Source organism: Scatophagus argus, chromosome 4 (assembly GCF_020382885.2).
Source record: "Scatophagus argus isolate fScaArg1 chromosome 4, fScaArg1.pri, whole genome shotgun sequence".
Classification (NCBI taxonomy): Eukaryota; Metazoa; Chordata; class Actinopteri; family Scatophagidae; genus Scatophagus; species Scatophagus argus.
Genome location: NC_058496.1, coordinates 10,019,983 through 10,032,419, shown reverse-complemented (window position 1 = coordinate 10,032,419; position 12,437 = coordinate 10,019,983). Strand labels below are relative to the sequence as shown.

The 12,437-nt window shown below is 40.2% G+C and overlaps 1 protein-coding gene across 1 annotated transcript in view; it reads right to left on the bottom strand.

The window, feature by feature from the left end:
- The window catches only part of frmd3 (FERM domain containing 3), a 50,560-nt gene that overhangs the window by 14,686 nt on the left and 23,437 nt on the right, over positions 1–12,437 (bottom strand). Inside the window, exons 5-11 of the mRNA XM_046387618.1 lie at positions 11,296–11,393; positions 9,025–9,148; positions 7,394–7,481; positions 5,905–5,993; positions 5,240–5,303; positions 2,551–2,639; positions 462–536 (exon numbers count right to left, since the gene is read on the bottom strand). Coding sequence (XP_046243574.1) covers positions 462–536; positions 2,551–2,639; positions 5,240–5,303; positions 5,905–5,993; positions 7,394–7,481; positions 9,025–9,148; positions 11,296–11,393 — 627 coding nt within the window. The remainder of the gene's footprint in view (positions 1–461; positions 537–2,550; positions 2,640–5,239; positions 5,304–5,904; positions 5,994–7,393; positions 7,482–9,024; positions 9,149–11,295; positions 11,394–12,437) is intronic.

Below are 12,437 nucleotides of genomic sequence, written 5' to 3'. Positions count from 1 at the left end.
CAGGGCTACCATGGCTTCAATAACAGACTTATGCAGAGGCCTTCCTGAGATGTTAGGGTCAGTAAATCACAGAAACGAGAAACCAGACGAGCTGGATGAAGGTGTTGACGTACGAAGAGGAGAGGCAGCATGTCGATGGTCTTGAGGTACATCAGTACGTACATTTTTCAGACTAGTGTAGCGACTGCAGTTGACTTTAGTCATATTTGAGAAAAATGACTGAAATCAGTAAGGTGAAGTCTAATCACAGAGTAGAATGATGGAGTGTTGACCCGTTAATGAACTGTGGGCGACTTTCTTTCCTTTAATTCTCCTTTTTTCTTTATTTCTTCCAACGCTCTTCCCTTTAAGACATCTTTTACAACCAAAATCCTGTCTTTCACTGAATTGCTTGTAAAAAAAAAAGAAAAAAAAAAGAAGCACGCTCACTTTTATAAAAAGTAACTTGAAAACTGTCTCACCTGTATCTGAACCTGCTGCCTTTGAAGAAGATGTTACTGCTACAAACTGTCTTTATCTGACTTGACTTCGCACACCTGTCAGAGAGAGGGAAGAAACAGAAAGAGCAAAAGAACTTCATTATTACAAAGCAGCCAACAATGAGTGGCTGGCAGTGAGTTTCTATGTGCAGACTGGCCTCTCAGTAAGCAGAAGAGGAGGGTGTTTCAAGGTGCACAATTTTAAAGGTTCATGCTGCAGGTCAAACCTGTGTGTTTGTTTCAAAATCATTTATCATGCGAAACTCCAAAACAGCAAAGGCCAGAGTGCAGACACATACCTCTGTCCGGCTCTGTGTGTGTGTGTGTGTGTGTGTGAGAGAGAGAGAGAGAGAGAGAGAGAGAGAGGGAGGTGGGCTGCATGTTGTCAAAGCTCTGCTTGGCTGCCATTTACAAACTCCATTCAGCCTGATCTGATTAAACTGCTCTGATGCTTGTCTGACATCCAAGATGACATGCACTCCCTCTCTGTCTGCCTCTCAGAGACACATGAGCTGCTGTCATTAAAAAGTCAGTATCCAGGGTTATGCAGGCAGAGGTCATTATTAGATAGCTTTTATAACTTCATCCCTTTGTCTTCCTGTTGTTAGCTTTTTTACATGTTATGTGCTCTAAAGAAGATTACACGAGATCTGCAGGAAACGCGTCATACTGCAGAAGCAAATACAATAGCATAGCAACGGCAAAGGCAAATCATATGGAAATATTTCAGAACTAAAGCATGCTAAAAAGAAAATCCGAGCGCAGTGTGGGAGAGAAAAAAAGGGTGAAGTAAAGAGTGAGGGGTCGACCTTCACAGTGATCGACAATGTGGAGACAGAAGGGCACCGTGAAGAAATAAGTCACTAAGCAGGCTCAAATTCCTGCATCAGACCTTTGGAAAATCTCGTCTCCTTCAACCTGACTTCACATTACATCTGAACAGCTGTTCACACGGCCTCCTTTACAGTTTCTTATCAGTTCTCCTCCAGGACTCTCATCTTACTGATTATCCCAGTCTTCCTTTGGACGGGCATGAGTTCCTTTCGGTCAGTGTTGGATGTTTTTGAAATATTTGTTTGTCCACAGATTTTATTCCATGTGATTCCCTATGATACACTCTTAAAGTGCTGAAAGCCGTAAACATAAGATGTGTGATTTTCTGTCTGTCAATTAATTGTTTGCTCTACCAACAACTCAAAACCCAAAGAGTCTTGTGATGGAAGACAAGGAAAAATTCTCCCACTTGAGAAGACTGCACATTTCCTCTTGAAAATTGAATAATGTATTTATTAACTTACTGTTAGATAACTGATCCAATGGCTGATCATTTCAGACTGAAACTTCCTCTGCTTCCTACTGCAGCCAACAAGCACAATAAAATGCTTTCCTGACATTCCCCCTGAACCCTCACTGAGACAAAGAGCCTTGTCATTTTGTGTCCTCGCAACCTCATTGCAGCTATGACCACACACAAAAATGGAGTTCAGTCTCTCACTTTCGCCTTCACCCCAAGCTTGTTTCCATTCCTGACACACCGACGGTGCCAACAGTCAGTCAATATTTAGAGCGACGGCCTCGCAGCAATCAGCTGCTCCCCAGTCGAGGACGTAAGTATATTGAAGGAGCACAAAAAGGCAAGAACACAAAGTGAAAAGAGTGATAATGTGCTGAAAAATCAAAGTGGAACATGAAGGAAAGCCAATTTTAGCCACTTGTGAGGGCTAAACAGAAAAAGGACAAAGTGAAATGTATAAAGTAAATTTAAATTAGTTTTTATATATGTAAGCAGTTACAGTTACACGCTATATTGGTGCCATCATGGTTACATATTTATTCTATGATAATTCTGTGTTCCTCATATTAAACTCTCTCCCATACACACACACACAAACACATTTAAGGAATGGGAAGTATTTTATTAGGAAATAAGCTTTTTACCGAACTATTCATTTTGTTGTGGGGTGCACTAATGCTGCACAGTCTCAAGTGTCTCTGAAGTCCAATACATCTCCTGCATATGTGTCTGTGTGTGTGTGTGTGTGTGTGAGCGAGTGTGTGTGTGCAGACCCACTTGTAAAAGGCTTGGTTCTCCACCCCGCACTTCCATAGGTGTTTACATGCTGCAGGGGTCGAGGTGTGAAATGTCAACACCAGTTTCTTCTGCACAGACAAGGACAAAGACACAGAGAGACGGAGAGAAAGACAGTGGGGATGAGAAATTAGATTACATGTGAATAAGGACAAAAGATGTGCTGAATACAATGAGAGGGAGCTGTGCAAAATGCTGACCCACAGACCCAAAGCAGTAAGCTTAGCATCATGTAGGACAGATATAGTGATTTTGGCGAAGCAGTCAGCAGTAAAAGGGCTTGTAGCTGGCAGAACGTTGGTCTTTATGGACTAGGAGGAGGGATATATTCCTGTAAATGTCTAGCTTTCAGAGCTGTGTGCAATGTGAGATACCAGATCAATGCCAGAGGGTGACAGAGAGAAAGAGGAAACACTGAGATCAATAAGATGGAAGCGAGTTACTGTAAAACAGTAATGACCATGCAACACCACACCTATAAATCTTTTTTTTTCTGAGGAAAAGACTGGAGCCTTGAATGTCGAACTGGTCTGGGAAACATCAGTTGTGCACTGATCCAGCTGTATTGCTCAACCCCCTCAGTGTCACACAGCAGTTGTATCAGGTCTTACACACATGTTCTATGGTGGCCATGTGTGTATGTGTGTGTGTGTGTGTGTGTGCATGAAAGTACCAATACTTCAGTGTTAAAATATTATTAAGAAACTGTCTTTGGTCCCACTTTGGCTCACATGCAAAAGCTTATCAAGTATGCTGATAATAATTTGGAAAAGATACACATACATGTGCTACCTTATTACATGGGGCATCAACAACAATTACAGAAATAACTTTCCAATATCTCAGTCAGTGAGATTGGCTACTCTGATTTGTAAGGTTAGAAAGATAGAGTTCAATTGATAAAGTGCTGTCTAAAAGTCATTTCAAGCAAACATTATAGCAATAAAGCCATGAACGTTGCTCAAAGTGGGACGGTTAAGTCAATGTGCTCCAGGCTAAATAACAGACGTGAGGGCAAAGAGTGAAGTCATGCAGTGACCTGCCACATAGAGGAACATTAGACTGCACGTACATGATTCAAATCCTGATGAGATACAGTGAACAACACACACTCACACAGACACACACACATATAAGGACACAGTCAAAATTATCAGCAGTTTTCTGAAATTAAGTACATGACAGGGACACAGTTATAGATTATGCATAGCAATCTATAATTTAGTCAAATGGAGCTTGATTTGATAGTGAGGGTGTGGGCAGAAGTTCCACATGAATGGGACTGTAACTGAAATTCCAAACAGAAAACTGAATATTTTCATCGACAAAGACTCAAAATAAATGCTTGCTCAGCTAAGAATGACCGAAATTTAATAAATGATTAATTAGATGAAACGGACAAATTTATGACAGTTATCATAAAACAAAATGACACAACGCTGAACAAACAAATAACAAAAAAGATGAACAAAGCTTTTGCTCCAGTCATAAAGTCAGGTGAGGGCAGGACTGTGTGGGAGAGGCATCAACTTGAGATTTAAGTACATGAACGTTTTGTGCTGCCATTATTACTTGTATATACTCACCATTGATGACTATGTTTACACACAGAGAGGAGAGACAGAAACACAAAGATAAAACTGCATCTTCAGCCATTCATGAGTTGCCAAACAGACAAACAGGTGGACAGACTGACAAGTTAAGCAGAAATGAGAAAGCCAGTTCGAGCCTCTGAACTGAACTGAGAACAGTTATGATTGATTGATTGGCTGATTGGTAGATTAAAGAGCAACTTGGTAAAACCCACAGAAATGATGACAGTGACTTTGAAGGCACATGTGAGTGAATGAGCGTTAATTAATGTGTCAGACAGCGAAATGCGACACAATCAGCTGCTGTCGTTGTTTAAAATGAAGGTGGTTTGCGTATACACCAGCCAAAATGCAGCAAAAATCACCACAGCTCTGAACGGGATGACTAACATCGAGCGTACAGATGAAACATGTGTCCCAAATGCAAGACAGCAGCTCAGGGTGTAATCCCATACAGCGTTTTGAGTCACTATCCACAGTCTGTGTCCATTTCAGGCACAGATGTCATAAAAGTTTAGATTTCACAAAGACGGGTGTCTCAGATTTGGGCCACAGTCGACACACGAGTGAGGAGGTTAGTCATAACACACCCACCATCCTGTTACAGTGAATCCTGCCTGTTAAGGAGATCTGAAACAGCAACACACATATATAGTGTGTGTGTGTGTGTATGTGTGATGGTGGACAGAATTACACACGGAAACAGTACAGTTTCATAGCACATTTATCTGATATAAACATGGCATGGATGAAGAAAGGGGAAAAGGAGGGGAAGGAAGGAGGAAGGAGGAAGGAGAATAAAGGATGTACACTTGGAGGTCAAACTAACACAACACTGAATCCAAATGAGCACAGACAGTAACTGCACATCTACATCAAAGTTGTGGTTGTTCTTTTCCAGAACGCCACAAATATTAGAGTTTAAGATCTTACGGGTCAGCATGATGATGGTGACGACATTAGTACAAGACTACACAATTCATCATCATCATGGAGAAAGCTACGCTGCACTAAAAAAAAAAAATGTTCATCTTTACCCTTTGCAGGAGAAAGTGCACCCAGGAGCACACAGCACTCACCTCTTTCTGGATCCCGATGACGTAAAAGGTTTTTCCCTCAAACTTCAGCTTGCTAACATCATTCCTGTGAAGAGCCACGATGTTACAAGTTAAAATATATCTACATGACCAGCTTTAAAGATAGACTAAATAAAAACAAATTTGACTTAACAGCTGTTTTGCAGCTATTAACAGTGGTAGAGTGTTACTAAGTACATTTACTCAAGAGGTAAACACTCTTCTTTTTGCTCCACTATATCCATTTAACAAGAATAGTTGCTAGTTAAACTTCAGATTAAAATTAACCATTGAACCAATATACCACTGAACTTTGCTGTGTACCAAACAACAAATGCAACCACTAAAAAAAAATCATGTGAAGCTGCTAAAAATGTTCTCACCAAAATCCGGCAGGAGATTCATCAAATTATTGAGGCAAGATAATCTCAGCCCAAAGGAGTTTAGCTTCTAATATAAAGTATGCTGTAAAAGCTGAAGGTATCATCTTGAACAGTAACTGATTTCTTCAGCACAAAATGGAACAAAGTTTTGCCATGACAACTTTAGTAAAAGCACATTATTTGAAACTTCTTCGGCTAAATGTTACAATCAGATTTGATAACGGCTACAAATTTAACTTCCATGTTTCCAAGTTTATTACTCAAGAATTAGGGAGAAATTTGTACCATTTGAGGAGGTGGATCCTCTTGTTTCCCTGGAAGACCACAAACCCTGTGGCTGTGAACCCGAGAAAGGCTGTGGAACCTGTGAAATCCTGCGAACGCACAAAACATACACACACTCAGAGCGTGAGGCAGGACCAGGCATTATGGGATACAGGTGGATTAACTGCAGGGAGGCGAGTGGGCCATCAATAATCTCCATGGTGATGGCACCTACACAGAATCAACAAGGTGCTGACAGTGCTGAGCAGGTCGACTCAATATCAACTCAGTTCAGAGCAGAACACAATATGTTCCTGTCACTGACTCACAGCTATCGCTTCTCGACGTCCTTTCCTCGGCTGGCGTACCTCTCTGCATATCCCTCTCTGTGCTCTTCACATTTTCATTCTTTAATACTTCTCGAATAATTCTCGATCTTCACAGAGCTGCGTGTGCATAGTGCTGCAACAACAGCCATTTCCGGCAAACCAAATTAAAAGCAGCCCCACTGATAGGAGTGGAGCACATCAAGGGGATCCTCTTCAATAGACAGAACTTGAATATCTGGTTAATCTGTGTAGCATGCTGTGATACGCCCGTCCACAGGAGGGTGTCCCTATTTCGAGGATGAACGTGAAGATGGCGAGAATGAGCAGATACTGTCTTGTAAAATATTGCTTTTCTTTATCAGATTTCATCTCTTGCATCTATCAAAATAGTACAAGAGAAACAGGAATGAAGTACAAGCAGTATTTACATCAAATGAACCACAGAACTAACAGTAGATCTTCACAGTTTTAACAGTAAAAAGTTCTCCTGATAGCAGGCCAAATTGTCAATTCATTACACTCTGTTTCCATCTACATCCCGTGGCGATGATTGGCTAATCACTAGTCCCCAGCTGCACTCACAGGACTGTGTGCCTCTTCAGATGAGAATCCACTGTTTCATGTCACACCGCCAGAATTTACGACTTAGGGTAAATGGGCCGATTTGAATGTCTGGACCCAACGTCAGTAAAAAGATAGAGTCAGTGACACCAACTTGCTGAAGGCTCTTTCTCTGACCAGTCAATAAGAGAGCTGAATCCTTCTTTTTCTTTTACCAAAATAAAGATGTCAGATGCTAATGTAAACTTACAGTTCACTTGGATCTCATGGATCTCTGATTCTTTGACCTCCTCTCACTAATCTCATCCCGGTCTAAATTACTACTCCTTTCTTGTTGACCTTGGAAGGCTGTTTTCTGTTAACCAAGGTTTAACCAAGTGTATGTTGATCCATTTATTATGCCAATGATGGGCAGGTAAGTATACTGGCACTTTCTTCTAAGGCTAAAATATGTACTTTTACAGAAGAGCATGAATAACTTTAGCGAATGAGCGGTGGCAGCTGAAATAAGCTTTTAATTAATGATGATGCCAAAATTATGTTTTGCATCACTTTGATCAGTGGAACCTCGACAATATCAGCAGCACCAGGTCTCACTTCCACTTCTCCACGAATGTTACCTTGCACGGGTGAGGGTCAACTCCATAGGTTTCAAGGCTGTGAGCCCTTTGGAGCATGTTGAGCTCTGCTAATGCAGCACACTGACCACTATAAGAGAAGAGAGGAGAAGTTTGTATAAAAATCAACATACTGATTCTGAGAGAGTCCCTATGAGTTTAGTTATGGAAACAATATTTTTATTTCATCAGTCTTTTTTTATTGTTCTTTCACGAATCAAAAATGAAGGTTATAATCTACAGTATGGATCTATGTTTTTTATTATTGTGTACACAAAATAGCAGCATAGACTGACCATGAACTGTGAATTATGCATCTTATGTGTCTTGTGTATGTTCATGAAAAAGACACATCAACAACTGTCCTCGAATAATCATTAATGACCATTAATGCATGTCCATCAAGGGTGTTACATAGAGCAGGACACATTTTTGTTAGACTCAGTTTTTGATCACCTATTAACATTTTGCAGACACAGATACACTAACAGAGGTCATCTGTTCAGAACGCTGAAGTTTTATTGCTCATTAGTCTAAGTACCGCAAAGCCAAGATATTAAGTGATGTCCTGCTAATCATACTGCCGGCAAATAAAACAGTGTTAAAATTGTACAGACATATTCATCTGTCTACATGCACATAAAGGGCAAATGCTATACTCTTTAAAGAAGGACTTGACTGTGAAAATACAAGTCACAGACACAGGCGGCCCACCATATTTGTAAACCACCTGAAGTCTTCTTCTACAGCTCAGTAGTAATCTACATGCTGCTAATCCTGTTCATTGGACCCATCGGGGCATACGGAGGGCATTTAGCATCATGTGCCTCAGTGCTGTGGGAAATAAAGGATTTGTCTTTGATGTTTCATAATCCCTGTAAGCGTGACGGTCACAAACATAACAACATAATTCATGAGCTGCAGCAACGATATGAATAAATACAAACAACCCAGAGGAGAAGGTTTATCTTACTTCACTGTATACCATGTGATCTTAGGATTTAGAAAACGAGTATTCTGCCCGTGCAGAGTACGCAGAGCAAGATTTGTGAAGAGTAATGGGCGCGGTCGATATATTTTAATTATTTTTACCTTCATCATCTTCTTATTCATGCAGAAACCTCTAGGTGCATTAATGTCCTCCTATTTTAATTCAGCCTCTTCCTTGTATTACATTTTATTCCACACCCAATTTATCTCCTTGAAGAAGGAGCGAACTTCTAATTTATCAGGTCTGAGTTTAACTCATGTTTTACTCCTCGGTCCTCTAAGGTTAATTTCAATTGAAATTTAAATTCTGAGAATCCTACAGTAACAAGCAAGGTGTCCAACACAAGCTTAAAAACATAAATAATTCATGCTTATTCCTCTGGAAATTAATTTCAGCTGAATCTACACTGAAATACCTTCTGCAGCGCAGTGAACCGCAAATATCATCCATCCAGGTCCCAAGCCAGAATGACAGAAAACACTTAATTGTCTGCAGAGTAAAAAATTGTCTCCCCAGCATGCTCAGAGAATACAGACCACAGGAGCGAGCAACCACGGCTGTCACCGAAATCAAACAGTCAACTGATAACAAAGACATCAGCTTCACACAACAGACAGCCCCACCAGACACACATGTTGTTTACCGCAGCTCGTTCTTGTGTATTTCTATAATCTTGCGTTCCAGTTTGAGGGATTGTTTAGGGAACAGCTTGAAGTCTCTGATGTAGTCTGATGGGTGCTCCTCTGGGTCGTAGTCCCCGAGCTCGGCTGAAGACAGAGGGTGATATCAGTGTGAATAAGGTCTACAAAACAGAAAGCTCAGAAAGCTTAGAAAAATGTGTCTATGCCTGCTTTAAAAAAATGTATTCAACGCATTCACACAATTCAATGTGTGAATGCGGTCTATTTGCTATAACATTTTGATGAAAACACTTATTTGCTTTGTTTTGAGAGTTATGTGAAAATTGATTCTACTTTGATGTCTGTGTGGTAAATATGAAGCTGGAGCCAGCAGTCGGTTAGATTAGCTTAGCATAAAGATTGAAAATTAATGAAACAGCTGGATGGTTTTTTGTCTTCTGTGGAATATAACTCTGATATATAAAAGATTCAGAATTTCTCTGTTAAAAGCACATGTATGTATTTCTACCACTAGGGGGTCTCTCAGATGACGCATTTTTTGATGACATAGTAAAGTAGCATGGGGTTGTGGGAGTTCAACAACTGACAAAGTTTATCCTTCTAATAAATGTGAGTCAAATGTTCACAGAGGAGGCAGTGTATTAGTGTTTTATTTCCTTCCTCACTCTCTGACTCTCTACTGAGGGGTAGTGACAGGTGACCAAATGAAAACCCTTGAATAGCCTTTAAATGTACAGAAATGTTCCATATTATATACCTAAATCCCTTATTAATTAAGAGCCATAATAAACATTAAATCAAATACTCGCTGGGAGATTAATTAAACAGTAATCCTTAACCTATCCTCGGGCTCTGTAATCAACACTCGGACAAAGTGGGACGGGGACCTGCCCTGCTTAATCAGAGGAGCCAATGACACGCTGAACACTCTGAGTCAAGATAACGCAGCCAATCACACTCTGCTCCCTGGGGATATGAGCCAATCAGAGAGTGTTTGCACAGTTTACCCATTTGTGCATTGGCCATAAGGGCTCATTTACATGATACAGCTCAGCTAAATCCACTCTCAGTCCATATTAAAACAAGAGGCTGCGCACTGTTTTTCAACATGAAACCTTCACTGCTAATTAACTGAGGGAAAATTTCATTCTTACTCCTTTTACAAGCAGCGAAAAGTGCTGCCTGCTTCTTAACCCACTTGGCTATTCAGACTGAGTGTGCCACAGTACGAAGCTCAGGTACCCATACAGACACCTGAGTACTCAGTGAAGTACATACTGGTAAACACAAACAGAAGCTAATATTACCTACATTTACAAACGATAAGCAGTTTAACTGTTATTTTTTTTGCTGTTACAGTTACAGCTTATGATGCTACAGTGACTTCCTGCTGACGTAGAATTAGTTGGTTTTATTATGGCTCCCACTGCTTTTCTTGGGAAAGTGAACTGGTCTGGGCTGCCCATCCGACCTTGGACTAATGTTACTTGGTTTTGGCAGGGTTTGCCACTGTGGACTCCCAGCCCGTCTTGCCTAGACACTCTGGCAGCGAAAAAGAGTCTCCGGAGTAGGAGTGACCCCTCTAGAGGAGCAGCAGCAGGCTGAGCAGGAGGATCTGAGACAGTCAAAGCGTCTGGTGTGTTTACCGGGGAAATTAAAGCTCATAATGCACTCACAGCAAGAGCTACACATAATACAGCATCTATGGTTGACTATGGTTGACATCCTTGTAAGAAAACAGTGTCATGGCATTCTTATTATTTTAAATTAGTGCCATGATATCGGGACTCCGCTTCTCTGACTCCCACGTTCCAAAATGACTTACAAAATATATTCCAAATGTTCAGTTCCTTGATCAATTTTATTTCATTTCGTCCACAACCAAAATTCTTGCTAACGTGAGGTCAAAAGACGGTCTCGATGCCCGCTTCACAAAAGGCTCTACACAAAGAAAAAAACTTGCCCTCCCTCTTTCCACAGGTGATAAATTAAAAATGACCTGACATCACTATGCTTAAATTTACTTAATTCCTTTTACATAAATAGATGACATGAATATGGATTGAAACATAAAAATGGCTCTAACAAACAGGGTGTTCCATATGACGCAGTTTGCAAATTACTTTGATTGGATGAAATTACTTATGGCTTTCACTAGCTGAGCTATTTCCTACAGAGAAAAGAACTGTTTTGGCTGTATAAAATTACTGATGACACAGAGTAAAATTACAATCTAACTGTCAGCAGGGATTTAGTTGTAACATGCTACTCACCCTGTACGATGCAAGCTCCCAGATATGCAGCTTCAGCAAAAGGACAGAGCAGACGACCATGGTAGATATCTCTCTTCAGTTGGAGGTACAGGAGATACCTGGTCACACAGACACAACACACACACAGTTACGATGCCACTAAATGTGCTATACATTTGTTATTCATATTGAAAGTTTATGTGGTTGATAGTGAGGCAGTATGGCAGCAGTACTGTGGAAATAATGAGGGAGATGTCATGGCTGACGCACATCAGTGGTTATAGTTACTGCATCAAAGTGCGCATTTAGTATTCATTTTGGAGAAGTTGCCTCTTTTTCACAACTTTTTTTATTTCAAATTTTTGGCACAATTAAGATTACAGAAATAAAATAAAATCATAAATAAGGCCTCCATCTTTGGTACTGTGTGACATTATGATCATATATAGATACATTTGTACTATCTTGCCTTAATATCAAGGGTGCTCATTAAAGTCTGCATTATCACAGTATTCATTACAGACCTTATTATCAAGGTGCTCATAGAATAAAGTCTAATGTGATGTTACATACAGTAAACTCACACATTATGAGAATCAGCAGGTGTTGACACATCATTATAATATCATGTTTATCTTTACATTAAGTATGTCCACAGTCTTTGATTTTTTTAATGAACCAACTGCGTTACTATGGCAATTAGAGAAAGTATTCCTATGGAAACAACTACCATACAGCAGGGACTGGTGCTGTAGTTACTATGGAAACGACTTCATTCAAGGCCAGTTTAGGCATACTGCTGACATGCTGATCTGTCTTGTGCTGTGAACAGACTCATTAAACTTATTTTCCAACTCAAGTGAAGGAAGCACGAAAGACTGAATGGAGTGAGAAACCTGCTACTGTAACTGCTAATTAGTTTTAGCCATGAAGTCAGAGTGCAGCAGTATGAATGTTCTGCAAACGGGCCTATAAAAAACACAGGTATCCATATTTACATGACCTTCTGAGTCATATTTAAGTCATTTAAGTCTTCTTTGTCGAATGCAGAAATGTGTTGTCTTGCTGTCTTCTCATTTTCTGTTTTCTTCCCTGAACTCTTACAGTGACAGTTATCTTTTACATCCATCTTGTTATATGTAACAGGAAGTCCAGTCTGTCCT